At 44.2% G+C, this 21,252-nt stretch overlaps 1 protein-coding gene across 34 annotated transcripts in view; it reads right to left on the bottom strand.

Moving 5' to 3' along the window:
- Positions 1 to 19,975, bottom strand: part of TFDP2 (transcription factor Dp-2) — a 46,288-nt gene extending 26,313 nt beyond the window's left edge. For 2 of the 34 annotated variants that reach the window (XM_084530086.1, XM_084530091.1), the window contains exons 1-4: positions 18,992 to 19,053; positions 17,058 to 17,288; positions 9,589 to 9,680; positions 3,964 to 4,030 (exon numbers count right to left, since the gene is read on the bottom strand). In XM_084530086.1, the coding sequence (XP_084386212.1) occupies positions 3,964 to 4,030; positions 9,589 to 9,636 (115 nt within the window). In that variant the 5' untranslated portion in view covers positions 9,637 to 9,680; positions 17,058 to 17,288; positions 18,992 to 19,053. Of the gene's footprint in view, positions 1 to 1,145; positions 1,228 to 3,963; positions 4,031 to 9,588; positions 9,681 to 10,656; positions 15,257 to 15,281; positions 15,303 to 15,381; positions 18,445 to 18,991; positions 19,065 to 19,794 lie in introns of those variants that run through there. The other 32 variants (XM_084530111.1, XM_084530089.1, XM_084530109.1 and 29 more) reach the window with 28 other exon arrangements.
- Between the last annotated feature and the right edge of the window lie 1,277 nt (positions 19,976 to 21,252).

The raw sequence follows: 21,252 nt of genomic DNA, 5'->3' as shown, positions 1-21,252 counted from the left end.
CATTCGTGTGCATGGACACGCACACTCACATGCACACACCTCTAATCATCCCACAAGGCTTCTTTTAAATTTCACACTGCATCCTAAATAGCTTGACCTGCAGAAACAACACGGACGCCTAGAAGAATATGGAGCTAAAGAGGCTTTAGTGATTTTCCCGTATAAGTAAATGTTAGGTCTGGAGCTTCTTTGCAAAGATGATCGGAAACAACGTAAACCTGGAATCTATAGGATCTGTCACCGCCAGTTTGAAGGAAACCATAGGCAATGGGAAACGCAGATCAGCCAGCTGGGGTCACACAGTGCGCACGTCCACAAAAAAAGGCTTTGAATTTTTAGACAAAACACCAGGGAAGTGTAGGTAATTTGGATTTCACATGCAAAGCCCAGAAACAAATAGCCATGCTTTACTTACTACCTGGAAACGTTCTGATATTATAAAGCATATCAATGAACAGTTGTGTTCAGCAATATTGCCCGTGGTCTGATACCACTAGCAAAGAAACCAGTTCACAGTTACGAAATATCTGAAGTCCATTAGGGTATTTTGCAATAACGTATACGTTATTTCCTCAGTCTCTCCTGTTAAACTAAAACCAAATGGATCTCCAGGACCAGGACAATAATATAAAAGCATAGATAAAACCTCAGCAGCTACTTATGTATGTTCTTTAAGTATACTTCTTCATTTTTTTATTGCACAAATTTACTAAGCTATAAACATAACTTTGACAGTTCCATAGTCAGTAGGAACATATCTAGAAGTACATGAAATCAAAGAGAGATGTAAGAAACTGGAAAAAAAATAGAGCAGGCAGTATTTCAGTGTACTTCAGGCTTACAATGGCCAGCACATTTTCAGTCTTTTACTCAGTTTGGGACAAATTTATATGAGTTAGGAGTTGTATCAATCTCAAAATACCAAGTGTGGGTCCGTTGATAAGCAATTCTGTTGTCTTGGACATTTTTGTAGATCTCTTCAAGCACACAATGAACTGCCAGGGCTCTGCAGGCCCCCCAAGGTCCTGCTCAGACCTGCAGCAGCACCACCGATGAACTCAGGGTCATGAAGCAGCCCCAAACACCAGCACCCATCCCTGTCCCAGGCCAACACAGCCACAGGTACGGCTACGCAGTGAACTTGCCTTCTTTTCCTTTTGCAAGGGGGAAAACGGGCATTTTTCTGTGGAACCTGTTCCCCAGTCCAGCAAACTGCTCAGCCACCTGCTGGCACAAGCCAAAGGACAACATTTAAAAGCAGCTGTGAGGTGCCCAGGGCCAACTTTAACTGGCACAGTTACCAGAGGAAATGTCTACAAAAACTAGCAAAAGATTAAATTGTAAGGAAAGGTAGAAAATGGTAAATACGTAATTAAAACAACTGTGTTTTTATAATATATATAATGGGGATTATAAAACTGAAGCGTTTAACTTACTGATTGGGAATGATTCATTTAAGATACTTAAGACATGACGATATCAAACTTTTGAGGATGTTTCCAAAAATCACCTACTATTTTTTTTTTTGCATGTTTTAACACGCCAGTCCCTTGTTTTGGGGGAGCTGGGATGCATTCTGTCTCTTTCAGTCTCCCAGACAGATCATACTTTAAATTCTCCTGGGCTAACACACAGCTCTGCAACATTACCTCTACAGTAAGCCTGATTTAATTTTCCCACAGCTCAAAACAATCACCCAAACCCATCACTGAGTTGTCCCTGTCCAGCTCACCCAGCCTGTTTAAGAACTAGCTTGAACTAGCATCCGTCGTGGTTTTACCAGGAAGGCCCAGCTCCACAAGCAGTTTGCCACACACAGGAGGATTTGGCCCAGCTGAGGAGTACCCCTGCTGCTCTGTTGCCAGCTTGGTTTGGCATTGCAGGTCCGCCTGCACCCAGCAGCACGTCAGCCCGTTAGCACTGAGCACAGTAGGAACGGGCACAGGCCATGATAAAACACCAGAACGACACCTATACCCCACACACATACCTATGGATCTACCCTCACGCCTAAGAACAGCAACCATCACCTCTTCTTCAGGACATGAGGGGAGGCACCCCGTTCTCACTTGGTAGCCCACTGGCAGGAGTATTCACTGAAGGATGAGGAGAACCTGGGCCAATTTTTTCATTTTCCTGGAAGAATTAAGATCTCCTACAGGAAAAATTTTAATCACCGGTCTACCAGATGCTTCCAGGTGAGGAAATGAAGCATATTCAGCCCACCTTGCCATGGCAATAATTAAGAATCTACTGTGTCAAAGACTGTGGGTGAAAACAATTTCCAGAAAGGGGGTCCCCAGAGTGCTGTGTCGACTATTCACATGTTTCGCCCGGGGACTGCCCTTGCAACAAGCGTTCCCTGGCATTAGGCAAGTGCCCTGGGCATCAGGCAACAGCCATCTTCACATGGATCCTGTCAGCATTCATTCCTAGCAGAGGAACCAAGCTCCACATGGAGATGCCCTAGCCAAAACAGCCTGTTGCCTATGCGGGAAGGCTTTTTTCACAAATGTGGGCAAGTGAATTGTCTATTAAACAGGAATTTTTCACTAAACAAAAGTGAACAACACTCTGGGTTAGTGCTCACCTGAGGACTCTGATACTTCTGTGCATGCCTAGAAAGTAAAATCTAGCTTCCTTCAGAATTAGGCAGCAAGACTTGTTATAAGGATCACCTATTTGGATTTATGTGCTTTAATTCCGCAGTCACCATATTTAAAACATCCAAACCCTTTGTTAACATGGATTGCATTTAGATACACCTAACTCTGTGAACAGCCACAGCTGTGTATCTCAGTAGATGCCAGTGATCTGTAATTATACCTCAAGGTCAAATAAATAAATGTATGAAATGAAGCAATCATTAGCACACAACATTTTGACAATGCTAAAGAACGGAGCTAAGTATTACATCCGTCACCCCAGAAGCAAGATCTAATGCAGACTGGGAGCAGGAAGATAGAGAGTACTAAAACCAGTAATGTCTTATGCTTTATAAAGTTACTCAAGTAATTCTCTGGACAAATCAGTTACTTGCCTCTGAAATTATTTGCAAATGTTGCACTTACTATTGTCTTTTTTCTTCTAGTATCATGACACAACAATCACAAAACAATGAAACAAGAAGAGTAATTGTCTTGCCAGTGCCCAATAAATTGCTTCTCCAAGGCCTAACATCACTCCGTAATGTTTTGAATAGTCTAGAAATATCATAGCTCTAGAAATTTTGTTTAGATTCGTTAATTTTTTTAGACTCTGAAGTCTGTTGTGTCTAAAGTGTTGTGAAGAGCCAAAAATCATTCTTCCAGCTAGTATGTGCATTTCTTTATTGCAGTGCATAGCAGCAAACAGTATTTACTTCTAAAAGCTGACTGAAATGTTTCATAAATTGTACATCCTTGACTTTACTAGTACTAGGAAGGTGTTGCAGTTGTGTTTTATTGGAATCCTATAGGTATTCTGACTGACAACACACTGGTCAAAAGTGATTCACCTAGAAATGCTGACATTAAATTGGATAGGACAAAACATTATCATCTTAAATTGTCCACCACTTGTAAAAGTACCACAAGGTATTACTGACTGTGAAAGCACACTTAACTTTCTCTCCCATTTGGGAAGATGACTGCAACAGAGTCTGGAAATTTTAGGGCAGGAAATCAGGAAATTCAGCACAATACTTGCAATCAAAAAAAGGAAACAGAAGGCTTGTTTACTTCAATTGCTTTTACTACTAGCTCTATTCCCCCTCTAAAAACCTCAAGATCGGAAACACCTGAGGTCAGTAACACAGCATCTACCAGTGTGGATGCATGCAGGACATTGTGAACATTTAGATTCTGAGCCTCCCCAAACTGAACCAGTCATATGCTGTGAAATGAGCAATGATTCTCAATTAGGTAACAGAAGAGAGTAATAACGTATGCTTCTCTACTATGTATACAAGTAGAATTCTCTTACCTTTTGTTGGACTCTGGTTCTGATCTATAAATCCCTTCAAGTCTCCATTTGTGGAAGTCACACCAACCTGAACAAAACATTTTTGAAGTCTTAAAATATGACAGACCTTTCTATGTTTTGCAGTATGCAACTAACAGTACAATGAAAGTAACAGGTTCTGCATTTCTGAAACATCATAAACCTACGGCTGGTGCAGCCTAAGCAGAGCAAGAGGTTTGAAGCAAGGTGCCATGACATTTACCGTGTATATATGAAGACAAACTTTAATTTGAATTAAGTTCTTAACCAAAAAAAAAAAACCCCTCACTATTCTCATACTGTACTATGAGTGACTCAAGGAGGACATTTTGAATATTATGGGCTAGGTCAGCGTCCCAGAGCAGCTGCGACCAACACCATCAGAGGAATCGGCCTGCTGTCCTGCATTCCCAGTACCAGACACCATGGTGCACCGGGCTGAGAGCCATGCCTACTGATGTCTTTAAAATACATTCCCAGGCCTTCAGAGAGAACCTGATTTACAGTCGGGGTAAATTACTAGAGACGTGGAGAACATGAATCATGTACGCAACGGCACATCTCTGATTTTGGCATGTACACAGAGCACAGAAAGGCGGCATTTGCACAGAAAAACACAAGATCACCATTCCTAGATAGGGAGGAGATGGAAAGTCCCTCGGAGCCCAGTTAGGAAGGGATGGGCCCAGCAACAGCAAGGAACGACACAGCGTTCTGCAGTTTCAGAGCACTACCCTGTAGCACCTTAGTAAGCTCTGCTCAACAACGCGTTTTGTTTTGCTTCCAGGACGGAAGCTGCGGTAAGCACCGAGTGACTGAGCTCCTCTGGAAACAGCTCAGAATCAGAGCACAAGTCCTCCAGCAGGCAACTACACAAAGTAGTATAAAACCTTTAAGAACTGTTACAAAATTTGAGTGCTTCTCTAAATAACTGGAACAAAGTGTTCAGGTATGCAAGTTAAGAAAAAACAATTATGCAATCAAGGATCAAATATTTGCCTTTTTTTTTTTAAGAGGTATATGTGGTAAAAATATACCATACACTAGGTTTGCTAGCAGAATTTTAATCATATCAAATTAGAGAATCATTTGATTGAAGACAAATTAAACAGCAGTAATATATCACTGACTTAAACTGCAGAAGCACAAAAAGTGCCTACTAGAAGCGCACAGTCACTCCATTCAGCCAGAGAGCTTGTACTGGGCAAGTAAGCTTTGAAGGGGAAAATCTGCCCCCAGCACTGTGCCAGACTTTTGAAGCGTTATTAAAATTTTTCCACCACCAGGAACACCATATGAACCTTAACTGTTGCTGCACTACCCTGACCATAAAATACTGCCTAAATGAGCTAAGCTACGTACCTCTGTAAACAAAAGGCCCTGCAGACACTCAATACAGATCATCAGCTTATATCAGCTTTTTGTGTTGGACCTGCTCTTTCCTGTCACACCCAACTACCCGTGCACAGGGGGGCAACCAATTGCTTTAGTGGCTGCAGACTACGCTGTCACCAGAGTTGCTCTTACAACTGAGCGAGCCCTTCTGATTTTCCTCAGCTTTCCCTCTCCCCCCACCAGGTGGCAGCGGCAGGCAGCGAGCAGGACGCGGAGCGGAGGGGAGGGGAGCAGCTGCCCGGGGCTGCTCTGCCACCTCGTGTGGAAGGGGGGTCACGCTGCCAATGTGTTCTGCGAGGGATCCAAAACAGGCTCGGAAAGTTTGGGAAACTCCACAGCGAACAGCACTGGAGGGACATGAATTTCATGAGAGCTTAAATGATAAGTGAGAGGTAAAATGAGTGTTTCTTACAAAAGGATTACCACACCTAAACCCTCAAGAAGAGCAAAGTTTGACGCAGTATTATGATGCTGCAACAGAACAAGAACTTGACAGTATCTCCTTTTGATGTCACTAATGCCAATGCAGGTCATGTCGTTACCTGCACTTCTGTAACACCCATAGATTTTGGGGATCTTTTGGTTTAATCATCTACGTACCTATGTCCTGGCAAAATGAAGAGATGTAATCTCTATTTTACATAAACTGCTTGAAAATTGCAGATGTAATCCAAAATGGATTTTAAGGAACCAGAAAAAATAATAATAATAAAAAAAAGTAGCTAGCTGTGCTACAAGTATCCCATTCTTACTCAGACCCTATTTAAAGAATTAAGGCTACAGGCTTAGCTTACCTAGGTATGCATCATTTATTACGTTTTGTATGGTTCACGTGACACTTGTGCTTTGTAACACTGCCCCAGAGCGTCTGGACTACTGCGTATGGCAGGGGCACGATTCTTGTTTTTGTCTATCTGCAGCAAGATGAACTCAACCCACAAGATGAAACATACACGTGGTGGGGGCCTTTGCATCCCATTAAATGTTTTCAGCAAGTCTTTTGTCTTTTTCCCCTTTCCTAGTAGGTGACCAAGAAGTTTCCAAACAGAGCAAGGGGACAGGAAAAACAAACAAACAAAAAACAACCAACAAAGGACAGAGCAAAATCTTGGATGGGGCAAACTTTCATGAGCTGCCCTTCTAACTTACCATCCTTCTCCACAGATTGACATACTGCTCGGTTACCCAGCCTCTCCCTGCAACCCTTCCCTTTCCATACAAGAAATTCATTCTCCCATCAACCTGAAACATTTTCGTTCTCTCTGACCTAGAATTACTCTAGATAATAGCATGCAGAAGTTGTTCGTTGTTGCTTTCTTATACCTGTAAGCCCTGACAGACTGATTTGTAGACAGACTGTTGTAGTAGCACATACTGAAACACCTCAGGGCCTAAGAAAGGCTCCCTCAACATAATATTTGCATGGAATATTACTTCAGAACAGCTAGTGCTCTTTACTTCGTTTTTAAGGAATTCCCTTTCTAAAGCAGGTGTTCAGGCTTGTTCAAGACCCTCTTAACCAACTTCAGCAGCTAAATTATTCTAATTTTCTTTCACACCAACATGTGAAGGGACAACTCTTATGGCCATGTTAACTGACCTCATCACTGACAGGACAACCACCCTCTGAGAAGCAGTGACAAACAACTTCACAAGCACATTTATATTAGACAATCAGATTAGACAATCAAAATTAACAGTTCTTATTCAAATAATCTGTATGAGGCACGTTATTTATTTTGCCCTGAAAACAAGTTTAACATGAGTATTTGCTGTTTTTTTTCCCCATTTCTCAATACTGTTTTGGTGCCTTCTTACCCTAAGTACTAAACGGATAGGAAAAAGGCACATTACAACATGAGAAAAGAATAAAATAACCAACTGCAACAAGGCAACTTAAATAGCATATGGGTACAATGCATACTGTAAGCATGTAAACAGCTCATCTCTGAGAATTCGTAACTTTTACTCAACATTTTGTTATTTGCAGGTGTTTTGGTTGGGATTCTTTTCCAGAAAAGGTCAAATTATCCATTAGATATGTTAGAGATTAGATATATTAAATATCAAATTATCTGTAAATTATAGATATTAGATATATTAGATATAAAATTATCCATAAGTTCCACAAGCATACTAGGAACGTTCTGCATTTCATGAGCCCACTGCTCAGTGATGATTCTCCCATGACACAATAAAAAGTTTAGCAAGGAAAAACAGCAATGAGGAATGTTATGAATGAACGTCCAAATTCCACTACTTTTGAGCTCTCTGTCCTTGATGCTTCAACAGAAAGAAAAAAAGATGGAGAAACATCTGCAGAGAAGCTCTGTCCAAAAAGTATGTTTCACCTTAACCTCTGGAGATTGGTAAAACATTACAGACAGCGTAACAGACAGATACCAACCTTCCATTCAAAACGTGTTTCAGGCTGCAGAAATCCAGAGATATATTGCTAAACCCTGCAGCTCTACACATTCAGAAGCGTTCCTGGGCCTTCTAGCAGCAATAGAACACTCTTGGGCTAACACTCTTGGCCTGAGTGTGTAGTTCTGAGTAACTCTGATTATGAAATCCTGTAAAAATGCTACCAATAAGAACAGAAAGCATATAATCACCCTTGTTATCACACTATTGTTTTGCAAATCCTTTGAATGGGTATATCTAAAAACCATGAAAACTAAGTTCTACTTCCATCTGCACCACAGCAACTGCTTTTTTAAATTAAATAAATCCATACATAGTACATTAGCTAAATAACTATGTTTACATAGTTTAATGTGGAAAATTTCATGGCATGCTTTCTCTATAATACTTTCTCTATAAAGCAACCATAGCCTTGACTTAAAGGAACTAACAACAAAAGCATCCATCTATATTCAGCACAAGAGCATGTTGCCCAGGCTGGATGTCAAATGTCCATCCTTGGAGGCTTTCAAACCCGAAGCCCTGAGCAGCCCTGGACAAAGCCCCAAGCTGGGTTCTGAATGCAAGCGCCCTGGAGCATTGATCCTGGTGCTGGAGCAGAGCGCTCCCGAGATCCCTTCCAGTCATCTAACTGTACTGCAGAACACTACGGATTATATTGGTGTTGGTATTCATCCTCAGACTGCACTGAAGAAAAGGTCAAACCTACAAATGATTTAGATTTGTGTAGCTGATCCACATACATCAGATGAATTATCTATTTGCACTACAGATGAATATAGCCCATGAAGTAAGTCACAGGGTTTTGCATATATACCTCAATTCATTTGCTAACTTTGCCAGCTTGAATCAAACAGTTTAACATAAGACATCTGAAAGCTTTCCCTGGAACTACACACCGAATAAAACTATTAATAAGCCAACAGATAATAAACCTTCCAAGACTTGAGAATTCATTTAACCAAGCTATGCCCGGGACATCGACCTAACTAAATGTGCACAAAAACTTAAGCAGTTTCTGAAGGACTGAACGGAGAACCATCCTACGGCCATCTACACTTTTATTCTGGGGTACCTACATCTTTAGTCATGTTGCTTCCTAAACCCGTTGAGATTTAATTAAGTCAGAGAACGCTTCTCCAAAGGCAACCAACAGGTAAATTGTTGAGGACTCAAAGCACTCTTCAGTCATTGACCACCAAGCTTAATCAAAACTGTTCTGTATACAAATCGTGTATCTCAAGAAGCACAGCTACTCAGGCAGAAAACTAAGGTCAGGCTGTTACCCATTTTATTAGCTTCCTCAGAACCGGGGGTAGGGAAGTCGAAGACTCAGGACACTACTCTACAACCTGGTTAACGTGGCAGATGAACATGCAGGAAGGTCCCGGAAACCAGGAGTGTACAGCCACGAGCACAGAAACGTGCCTTTATTTCTACTCTTTCTAGTTTTGAGACTCAGATTCAGTAGAAGGATTTTACTCTGGTGCTTCAACAAAATGAGAAGCTCTCTGGTAAGTTTGGAGCGATGTTAGTGGAAACAACAGCATAAGGCATTGCCTTGATTACTGACCTGACCTGTAGCTGATTAAACTCTATATCCTTAAAGAGCCTCCAACTCGTTCAATTGGCACTGCAGAAGCTGCTGGGACATGTGTGTGTGGTACACAAAAGTCTTGTCCATTCAAAGAATCAAACACAAAGACCTTCAAATTCTGAAAGCCAGAAGTGACTGGTAGGATGTCAATACAAAAGGTAATACATGTTATAGAATCATAAACTTACATTTTTTGCCGTCATGTCAGAGTATTGCTTTATATTCTGTAAAACCATAAGATATCCCTTTTCATCTTCACATAATCTTTAAAATAAACATCCTGTAAGAAAGTAAAACATCTGAGTTAAAATACATTTTCAACTAGCTCTCTATCTGAAACCCTGCTTCTCCCAAGGATGGTAGATTTCTATGTCTTTTTTTTAAATCTTTTTCTTTTTAGTATCACCACAACAGAAAGGTTCTGCAGATACTAGAAGTTTACATTGCCTGAAATAGTCAGAGATGTAATCTTATATACAGAGCCCCAAAAATATTAATGTGCTGGCAGAGCTTGTCAGACCATTACTAAAGTCTCATAATTAAAGCCATGCAATCATTTACATCTAATGCAGACTGACTCTAAAAACTAGAAGTGAATTAATTCCCTCCATTGCGTCTTTAACCTCCAGAGAATGCTTCTAATTCCATTGCTGCAGATGTTCAAAGATCTTGATAAGAAGTAGGAATTAATACAAAATGTACCCACACAGCAAACATTTAGTATTTTTAGGAAACATCTAAAAAAAAACCATGTTCCAGTTCAAACTCACTTTTTTAATACATATTTTCAGGCTTTTATATTGTCCTTATATAAGAAGGTTAATACTGTAATTAGGACTAGAATATTAGTGTTCCAGGAAAAGATAAACATTCCACTAAACTGAAGAATACTTAAAGTGACTCCTTTTTAAATCAAAGCTTCCAGAAGCCTTACAGAAAGCTGAAGAAAAGTTACAAAGAAATGCTGGCAGCAAAAAAACATTTTAAAGACAGAATTAACTTGACAAAATGCTTAAGTACTTTGAAAGTACTTTATAAGTACTACTTGCTGTTAATAAATGGACTACAAAAGTCATCTGAATTGCACTTAGATGCATGAGGGAGAAATGTTCACACTTTCAAGAGTGGAATCGAGTCAGAAAAATCTTTTAAGAGGATGCCTAAACTAGTTACTATCTATGAGTCACAACCATTTACAGCAGAAATCACCAACTGCAAAAGCAGGTGCAATTTATGCTGTTTCCTCTGCGATTTACCCTGTGCAAGCTTTGAGAATGGCCGGTGTCTTCACCTCCCTTCTAAGGCAGTGCCCAACAAGTTTCAGCACTCGTGAGGGACTCTACCATCACTGCGCTCACAGTTTTGATTAATCCAGAAGAATACTAAATTCTGTGACTTTTCTACAGATTTCTTGGTGCATTCAGACATTATATCCCTTCAACTGTTACTGGAGTTAGTGGAAAATATGCCATGCAACTTGGAGGTGTTCTCCATTTGCTATTGCAGGAGTTGTATCCATCTCCCCTAGGTCTTGGCTTCCCTGCAGCCGTGACCAAGCAGCTGTTCAGCACACAAACACCTCGCTGAAACCTGAAAAGTTGCCACAAAGAGGCCATAAAGCAACAGTCGTCATGGCAAGGAGCAAACACTTGACACCCTGCACCACATCTGAAAATGAGGATCCGCGTGCTGCTTCTTTCTCTGCCTTCTTCCTCCTTCTACACACACACTTTCCAAATACGTCATCTGGAGCCCTGGCCAAAATTTACACAGCTTACCCTTTCTGTCCTGCTTTAAGAGGCTTTACAAGTAAGGTACTCCCATAAGGCGTACTTAAGAACACACCTGCTAAGCAGTTTTAAACTGCTGAGAGATAAGCAAAGCAGTTCCATCTCTGCCAGGTTATCTGCCACCACGCTTAGTGATCCAGAAGGCAGCATCCATAAACTGTTACCATCTCTGCCCCGATGCTCTTCAGCCTGGATGAGCAGTCGGTGTTCTTCCAGCTTTATGAACACACTTTGTCAAGCGCAAGAAGCCAGACTTTGCGACCCCACCATCTGCCATGACCTCTCATCAGGCTCAGACAAAAGAACCCACACAGATGGCCTCGGAACAGAGATTCTCCTCAGTCCCCATCGCTGCCTGACAGCCTGCACTGCACTGATGCAGAAACACAAACTTCTGCCTTTTTGTCCTTTAACTGGATGCTACTGAAATGAAGCTGCCTAAAGGCAGGTTTAGAGCCCAAGGCACATGGCACAGAGGCTGCTTTATTTGAACTAAGGTTCTCCCTTTGTAACCTAAGCCTTGGCTTATAACCCACTCCCCTAATTTTGCATTTTGGTCAAATGTAGGGCACAGTGAGCAAAGTGAGCTGTGTAACTTTGTAAAGTTTGGGCTGTGATTTCTTCCACAACTTTAAGCTTATGAAAACCTAGATAATCAAGCTCAAATTGCCACAAAACAGCGCAAGAATGGTTACCTGTACATACTGCTCCTCACAAGTTAAAAGGCAGACTTACTCTGCAGTTGCAGTAACAGCAAAGCAGAACGCTTCGCACTAACGCACCAGCTCCGAGCTACGGCACTCCAAAGCTGATGTCAGGGAAGAGCAGAGACCAGAGATTCCTTACTAAGCAGCACAGGCTCCACGTTAAACAACTAATTTATGCCCAGCATCCACACAGAGCAGACCACCTGTCACACATATGTTGCCTCGTATCTCCGCTTTCAGAGCTGTAAAGTTTCAGAACTAGAAAGCACTGGTCCCAAATCCGCCTGCTCCCAGAAGCGTGTCACCTCCTTCTTCCTGAACAATGTTTCAGTATCCAATTCCTTTTTGAAGCAACTGAGGTCAAGAAGAACTGATTTTCGTGAAAAAAATTGTATGTACTCATCAGATTAATTTATTGTTACTCTGAGAATCAGAAGAACAGCTCTGTTATCAAGTTTCTGAACTTCAAGTTAACGATTTTGCACATCTCTAAGAAGATTTCACTGATCTGTTGACAAACTTTTTTTTCCCCTAGTCGTCTTCAGATGACACAGTCTCAGCTTTATCCTTTATGTATATGCACAAGGAATAAACTTGGCCCACAGACTGGAAAAAAAACAGGGATACCCATGTCACAGAATCACCGAACGGCCATACAACGCCAGTTTGTCACTTGATGAAGAACTCCAAAAACCCAACTCCAGGGCGTATTCAGCACGTCACATACCTAATTTTGATGTTGGAAATAATAAAAAAGGAAGAAGCTCTTAGGAAACATGCAAAAGGAACACCCACTATGATGTGTGTGATGAAGATCTTACAGGAACTACAACTTTTTTTTTCTCCAGCATTTAGTGTGAGCAAAGTAAAAGTATGCCTTCAGGAAAGCCCTAGCTGATAACAGACGAGGTGATTAGAGACTGAACAAAGCAAATCTAAGAGACTTGACTGTAAAATGGCACTCTTGGAATTTTTAACAAAATAAAATACCTTGAGAAGAGGAGGGAGTTTTAAAGCATCACGCCCATGTAGAGCTCTGAAGGCTGAAAGGCACACAAAGCACAAACACTGCTTTATCTTCTTTCTACAAATTATGGCTGTTAGTGAAACCAAACGTGGTTTCATTATTGCACGCAGTACTGAAAAAGAAACTATTTAGGACTGGATAATCCTGAAGCACTCATGGTTTAATCATTTTTATATGACTGAAAAGACGGCAACCTATGAAGCCAAAGTACAAAAGTACTTTCTTTTTACTACTGCATTCCATAAAAATGAAATGAACTCGACTGCTTTAAGCCAAGACACAAAAGGAAGATACAGCTGTATGTGAACCTATTTGAAAGCAAACATCTCATCCTGGGCTTTGGGGTAACCAGCTAACATCAGAGAAATCAGAAGGAAAGAAACCAGGTAAATACCCATACCAACCAGTTTCTCCTCAGCTGCTGTGATGGCGCAAAATGCCAGTGTGCTGTCAGAACAACTAGCGGGGCAGCTCCTGACAGCGGCACCCAAGTTACACAACGAACAGCTGATGTTGAGCGTGGTTTGTCAGGAGGATGATGGGGAAGTGTCCCTCGCAGACCTCATGCAGCACATACTGAGGCAGCAAATGAATCAGATCCCTTTCAGCATTGACTTAACCCCAAACACTGCATCCCCATCACTGCTACAACTCGCTAGATTTGCTGTCACTGGTGCAGGCGTTGCAACACAATGAGCAAAAGCTGTCCATGGAGGCCACCAGACGTCTGGAACAGCACGGTGACATGGGATGAAAATAGGTCTGAGTGGATGCACAAGGGACAACGCCACACAGCACAGGGGTAAAGTCCAAAGCTGTAATAAACCTCCCAGCTGGCGGTGCCCAACATCTACAGGCACTTGGCTGCCACGCCACGCAGTCAGTGCTGTGCCCAAAGTGCTGCTGCTGCTCCAGCCCTGGCGGTGCTGAGCAGCCCGATGCCATGCCTGCCTTAGACCCAAATCCTGCAACTGGCTATCCCTCCCCTCAAGGCACTGAGTTTCTTAGACAAGCTCTCAGGCATACCCAGGGCCACGCGAGCAGCAATGCTAAACTACACGTTGCAGCACTCAGGGCTTGTTTCAAAAGTGTTGAGCATGTCCCTTATTGCTCAAATAACGAGGAGGTTACATCAAATGCGGAATGATTTCCATGTACTTAAACCTAGTTTGGGGCCGTTTTTAATTCCCCAAACCAGCTTACTGTCATTCAAGATAAAGCATGTAGGGTTTGACATCAGAAGAGCGGGTAATGTTCATAAAGCACTTAATAGATGACTTGACCTTTTCTTTTTTTTTTTTTTTTTTAGAGACAACTTACTTCTATCAGCACTGATGTGCGCTGATACATTTCAAAGCAACAGAAATTTAGCAGCAGTTCTGTTAAGTAGCCAACCTATCCTATAAGCTTATCTTTTGTTCTTTAAGTGGCCCTCTAGCCCAGGCATTTTCCTGTAGCCGACTGCAATACAGGGCACAACGTGTGGGCTTCTACTGGTTCAGTACAAAGAGGCAGGTAAAACCCTCTGCCAGTTAAGAGCATACTGTATTTTCAAAACCGTACTTTTTTTCTCTTCAGATGTTCATTTTAGCAATGGGATGACATTTGGAAAACAAAATTGAGTGATCTATATGAATGACTGAAAAATACCTTGGTAAGCCAGTCTTTGTGCTGTGCCAGTAAATACATCAGCTTCTCTTTCATTAAGCTCTGCTGACAAGAGCATCTTTGGCACTACTGAGGTCTCAAACAAACTTCTCGATACTTCAGAGAATGCTCTGGATATTGCCTTGTAATAAGCTTTAATTTTGAGATTTTAGAGTGTCCAGAGTTATCGGTACATTGGCAAGCGCATGGCACAGTGTAACTGCCCTGCTGAGATACGCGTCTTTCCATACCCTGCAGCTGGAAGGATCTTCATGTCTAATGAACTGAAGATAATTGTACATTTAATTGAAGATCACCAAGTTATATAGGGATGACAAACTCAATGATGGGGAGAAACCTAATGGCTATTTCCCATGTTTTGCTTATAACTTACTAGGAGCTTTGTTCCTGTGTAAAGCTATTATTAACTCTATTCTTGCCTGGACTGAAGATTATGACAATATTCACCAAAGGGGAGAAGTTAAAAAATCTGGTAGAAAGGCAAAAGAGGAAAAAGGGTTTCTTTTCTAGTGATGCACAAACTCTCAAATCTCTATTACAGCATACAAAACCACCCAAAGCTCCCTGCAACAAGCTGCGCTGACATAAGATCGTGCCACTATCATTACTAAAAGCCTCTCTGACTTCTTCCTGTCTCATAGTTCCCCACTCCTTCCCCACGCTGCACACTCAACAACTCCCATTTTTACCTGACCCCTTGCTGAGCCAGTTTAGCTCCCAATAGTTTCAGGCCAGCAGCCACGGGGCAGGAGGGGGGCAGAAGGAAGCTCTCGGTATGCCACGACTCACCAACACGCCAGGTGACCCCCTCGGCCTGCACATGAGACAGCAGCAACCTGAGCAGTTCCCTCTGCTGGGGCACTGTGTCGTGATGCAGCCTCTGAAAAAAGCATTTATGGCACACTTCAAATTTACCACTGGGTTGAAGCATAACAAAAGGATGGATGTGTTTTGTTCGCATGAAGACTAATCCATACTTCTGGGGAGTTCACTGAAATGCACACTTGCTTTGAAAATGTATTAGGAAGGGGCGGGATGTTTTGTCTTCAGATCGCAGCTTTCCCAGTTTCTTATGCGCGAGGAGGAGCAAGAATATTTGCTTCTGAGAGGCAGCAGAAGCCTGACCTATTATACAGAATGGACACACAGCCTGAATTTTACCAGTTTTACATACAAAAGTAGCTAATTTTTTAAAAAGGTCTAAATGTATTTACAATTATAAGCCGGATTCTAACTGAAGCTTGCAACAGTTGGATTGCACATTTCAGAGAACAGAAATGGATTTCTCAAGTTTCTCAAGCTCAAGTTTATAACGAAGGGAAAAGTTCTCTCTTTCCTTACAATGTACAGAGAACCCCTCACTACAGGTTTTTGATTTCACTCTGGGGACATAAGCTCACTTTTTATTGTAGTTCCTAAACTTACTCTCAACTACTGGTCACGTCACCACCGTAACTTCTATTATAGGTCTATTAGAGCTATGCTCGTAATTATAACTCCTGCTCACACAGGAAAGGTTTAATATATGGATGACCGCTACAGGTCACACGTGACTTTTAACACATTAGTGCACTGGCACTCACAAGCATTAATGAGCAAACACTGATACATTTGTTTGCTTTTAAGGCTTTCATTTCCACACAAAACAATACAACAGCTGCTACCAGGTTGAAGAATTCACTCACACAACCTCACCTGTAGCAACCTGCCAATTGCATTTTGAACATCCATTTTTCTTGATTTTTTTCCACCTACATTTCAGGCTGAAATCCCCAATAACAAACCAGTGAACAAAAGAGGTCACTGACCCAGAACACACTTGCCAACCGCTGCCACTGGCAAAGGGACAAGTTCCTCCCAAAGCAGCCTTCCTGCATCCCTGTGAAGGAGTCACCTGGCAGCAGTCAGTAAGGGGCTCTGTTAGACAGAACCCCATCATTTCCTCATCCGACCCAAAAAGAGACCAACCTGCCAGCAGCACAAACCTGACTTTCCAACCAGAGGAGCGTGCCCTCACTTTCCCTAACAAGGAAAAAAAATACGCAGCAGGACCAAAACTGCATTCACAAATGGACTTCAGCCTACAGAGGGAAAGAAAAGCTTCATGTTAGGGACACATTCTCTTTTGGGAAAGAACCGGCTATCTAGGAATAGGAGAAGCATAACCTCAGCTACCACCCCGCCTTCCCTTTATTGGAAACTATCGTTCCACACAGGAAACAAGACAAAGCAGCAAAAAGATTCCTTTAATGAGACCACGAGTGTAAGCTAACTTATTACTGCCTCGCCTTCTTGCAAAAGAGCTACAGTCCGTAAACCAAGAAATGGGTGGGGGGAAGTGAATCTCATCCTAACAGTGGATGCTACAAAGCACACAGAGTCCAACCAGGAAGTGGTTATAAAACTGTCACCGCCCGCTACACCTACAGCTTCTTACAGTATTTCCTAGCATGCCTAACACATACCTGGCTTTTCAGATCCCACAACAGGCAGTTATATCATCAGCTTTTGGGTAGCATGCACACCATTTGCACACCAACACATGTGGATTGTTCTCTGACAAACACTTAAGATGTTATTGATTCCAATGGCTTCTTGGTTTTGCACACAGGAACTCCCCACGTGTATTTCCTTGCACCAGACTGCACACAGAACAGTTTATTTTTCCTATTTTAAGATTTGGTGTTGATCATTACCTATGAAAGTAATTGGAAAGGCAACTGAGAAGTTCTTAATCATTACACCAAGAAGTATGCAGACAAAGCAAACACTGTATGAAATTGCTGCTTATTGAAGACAGTTCTAAGAATACTTTTTAAGGTAGCACACCAGAAGAAATGCAGGTCTAAGAGCTGCATTAGAATAGTTATAACTACAGAACCCGCCCTCCATTCTGATCCACGTTAGGATGCAGAAGTATTAATGTCTACACAGTACAGGCTGCAGCTTCCCTCTCCTAACCCTATCCAGTCATTATTCTTCTATTGCTTTTAGAGATGTGCACTAGGCTTTCCTCTAGGCACGATGAAGAGATCCGCCCACTTAAACCGAATAACGTTACACGCTCCTGCGGGGAATACAAGACTAGAATTTCAATTCCTACTTTTCACCAAACCTGTAACAGCACTTTTAGGCAAACCCAACGCAAGATGCTAAAACACAAGGCCACATCTTCACTTTGAGGTTGCTCCAACTGTCCCTCAAGCAGGTCCAGATGTGCAAGAGGCTCCTACAGTAGCGTCCAGCAGATACAAGAGTGGGAAATTAGGAACTCTCCTGAAGTACCAGCACCCTCTGCACAGCAGCACTATTTTGCTCAGCCAAATTTTTTGGCCTGTCCCTTTTACGCTGGACAGCTGGACTCTGGGTGCCGTGCTGAAAGCAGCACTGTGTCACCCTGAGGCGTGAGCTTGCCCAGCAGAACCCTCTAGAGCAATAAAGAGGATTCCTACCAGGGGCGTGTGCTTTGTATGAAGTTAACTGCACCAACGCAGCACGGGTCAAATGGTTTCTTTCTGCTCTTTGTGTCAAATCAGTGATTTCTGAGTGAGCAAGAACTGCTTAGGAAGAAGCCCAGCAATTCTGACAAGGAAATGCGATCAGTCTTAAATTCACCCACGAGGTAAACTTGCTAACATTTAATAATTTTCCACCTTTCCCTTAGTACGGGACTACATCCTTTTCAGAAATAGATTATAAATAAATAAATAAATAAATCTAAAATAGAGAAAATAAATAAATCTGTGTTAAATAGAAAAAATAATCCTATTGGCTGTTAAACGCCGGTGAAGAGGCACGACGATAACCCAACTAGTTTTGAACCACGCGAGGCGAGGCCATCGCCTTCCTTCCCTCCACCTGCCCGCCGCACACCCGCCCACCACCGCGAGCCCCGGCAGGCCCCTGCCCCTGCCCCTGCCCCTGCCCCTGCCCTGCCCCTGCCCCCGAGGCCCCGGCCCCGCGGCTCAGCCCCGGTGCGGCCCCCGCCCGCCCTCCCGGCAGCGCCCCCATTGTGCGCCCTCCCCTGACAGGCGGCCCTCCCGGCCGGGCCCCCCGGGCCGCCCAGCCCCTGACCGCGGGGCAGGGCCTCCCGCTGCCGGCCCCCAGTGCCCGCAGGCCCCGGCACGGCGCGGAGGAAGGGGAGGGGACGCGGCGGCGCAAGCCGGGCCTAGGCGGCGGCGCCGGGAGGGCGGCGGGGCCCTCGCCGAGCCCTGCGCCGAGCCCGAGCCCCGCGCCCCGCCCGCCGCCGCCTCAGGGCCAAGCGCGAGGAGGCCCCGCGGGCGGGCGCGCGCCCCCCGGGGCCAGGCCGCGATCCCCGCGCGTGGCGGCCCCGCCGCTCCCCCCCCTCCCCCCCCGGCCCCTCGCGTCCCGCCCCCGCCCCCCCGCGCCCGGCCCCCACTCGCCGCCTGGCGCCGCCGCCGCGCTCTGCCCGGCTCCTTCTCCCCCGCACAAGCTTGGCGGCGTCTGGCGAGCGGCCGCTCCCATTGGCCGCCGCCCCGCGTGAGGTCGGCCGGCCGCCGCCCGCCATTGGCCGCGCCCGGTGTGTGTACACACGGCGGCCGCCAATCCGCGGCGAGGCGGGGCGAGGGGGCGGGGCGGCCCCGCGGCAGCGCTGAGGGGCTCGGCCCCGCCCCGGGCCGTGAAGGCCCCGCCCGCGGGGCGCCGGGGGCTCGTGGGCAGGGCCCGGCCCCAGCGCGCTCCGCCGCAACGGCCACGGCCCGGCCGCGGGCACAGAGCCGGGCTCGCGCCGACAGCCCCGGGGGAGGGGCTGGGGCATGCGGCACTTCGGCCGCTGCTGGCGGCAGCTGCGCTGCTGCTGGGACCGGGGCAGCGGGCGCGGCGCTGCGGGGCAGGTCGCTGCCCGCGGGCCCCTCACAGCGCGCCGTGCTCCTCACCCTGGGCTCGCCCCTAACCGCTGCCGCGAGCCCCTGCGCGCACCCCAAACACCCTCCCGGCCCCGGTTTGGCTCCTGCTGAGCCGGCTGAACTCGCCCCCTCCCCCTGTGAAACCGTGAACTGAAACGCTGCCCGGCTCCTGGGGCAGCCCGCGGCACGGACAGACCGGTTTGAAGGGGGAACACCAACTCAGGCTGTACTCTTCAGATCAGAACAGCGAGCGCAAAAAAAAAAAAACAAAACCAAAACCAAAACCACCACAGGAACAGCACATTCCATGCCCCAGTGACTGGCAAATGGTCCTTACCTTTTTCCACGAGGCTGCTGTTCAAACGGCAGTTCTCCGACCCTGAATGTAGCAGGACCAGTGGAAGGAGCTTGCTACAGGAGCCGTAACAATAAGCAGCTAGCAGGCTGACATGGCAACTCTTTTTTTTTTTTTTTTTCCTTTTTCCCTTTGCCTGAGAGTGGAGCAAGTATAAATGCTCTCACTGAAAACAGGAATGAGTGACTGAATTAGTGTTTCATAAAATTAGCTGCTACAAGAGAGAAGGAAACACTGCTTAAAAAAAGTACTCAGAAACCTTGGCAAAGCTCATTACATTGAGATTTGAAACATAGCTGACTTTTCTTAGTTTTGTATGAGAATTCATGCTATGGCTGCTCAAAACAGTATTTTCAACTATCTGAAGATTGTTCTCCCTTCCTTTCTACTTGCATAATTAATCCAAAAGCTCTGAGATCCCGCCAACATTAGAGGGGGATTTCATGCCATGTAGTCCCACGTATCAGGAGTTGGACTCAATCCTCGTGGGTCTGTTCCAACGTGGGATATTCTACAGGTCTAATAAGCAATGGGATTATCTATCATCACGAGTGATACTTTCACCCCTATTTGTCTAGCCTACCTACCATCAGCACCACGCGCATCCACGGAGGCAGAGATCATTAACACATCTCTCAACTCAGTTCCTGATCTTCACAGGACCGATGAGGTGCATCACTGCCCAATCCTAAGTAAAACATTTGCAGTCTCAATATGGTGCATCTCTTAAAATGATAAAATTAAAAATTAGCAATATTTTTATTTTATTGTATTATTACATTTACTATCAAACTTAGCTGGTAGCAAGTATAAAATTGCATATTCTTTTCAAACTGAAAAACACCCCCAAGGCAAAATTTGAAGTGAAAATGAAAGGGCAGACGTAAAATCTGTCATCTTTTAAACAAAAGTTGGTATTAATGAGTTTACACAGTGCTCTCAGTGCCCTTCTATGTGACAATACTAACAAAAACTGAGACAGCAAAGTGCTGGTAAAAGTATGCCTAACCACTTAAAGCCCATTTCAAACTCACCATTGATCAACAGGTACCACTTCAAAATATCAGTACATAAAAAAATTCCTGAGAAGATATATATGTATATTTATAACAGATATACTGATGCTTAGTGATCAGTAACTGCAGTTCTTCATGATGTGGTGTCTATTAGCCTGTTCAGACTTGGGGCAGCTACTCATCACACGCTGTAGCAGATGCTACAATCTCCAAAGGCAGCTCCATCGCTGCCCAGAGAAGAGGACTATATAATACCTAGGGTCATCTTCTAGCTTTCTAGCTGTGCTATGGCCAGGATGAAAACCACCACCAGGAAGAGGTGTGGTGCAAGGCACACAGATAACCGTTTTCAGGGGAATGGATTGGACAGAATCAGATTCAGTTCCCATTAGATCTCTATTTGGGAATGCAGACCAGCGAAAAC

Source organism: Aythya ferina (assembly GCF_964211825.1).
Source record: "Aythya ferina genome assembly, chromosome: 9".
Taxonomy (NCBI): domain Eukaryota; kingdom Metazoa; phylum Chordata; class Aves; order Anseriformes; family Anatidae; genus Aythya; species Aythya ferina.
Note: the sequence above shows the minus strand (reverse complement) of the source record. Positions and strands in the feature narration are given on the sequence as shown.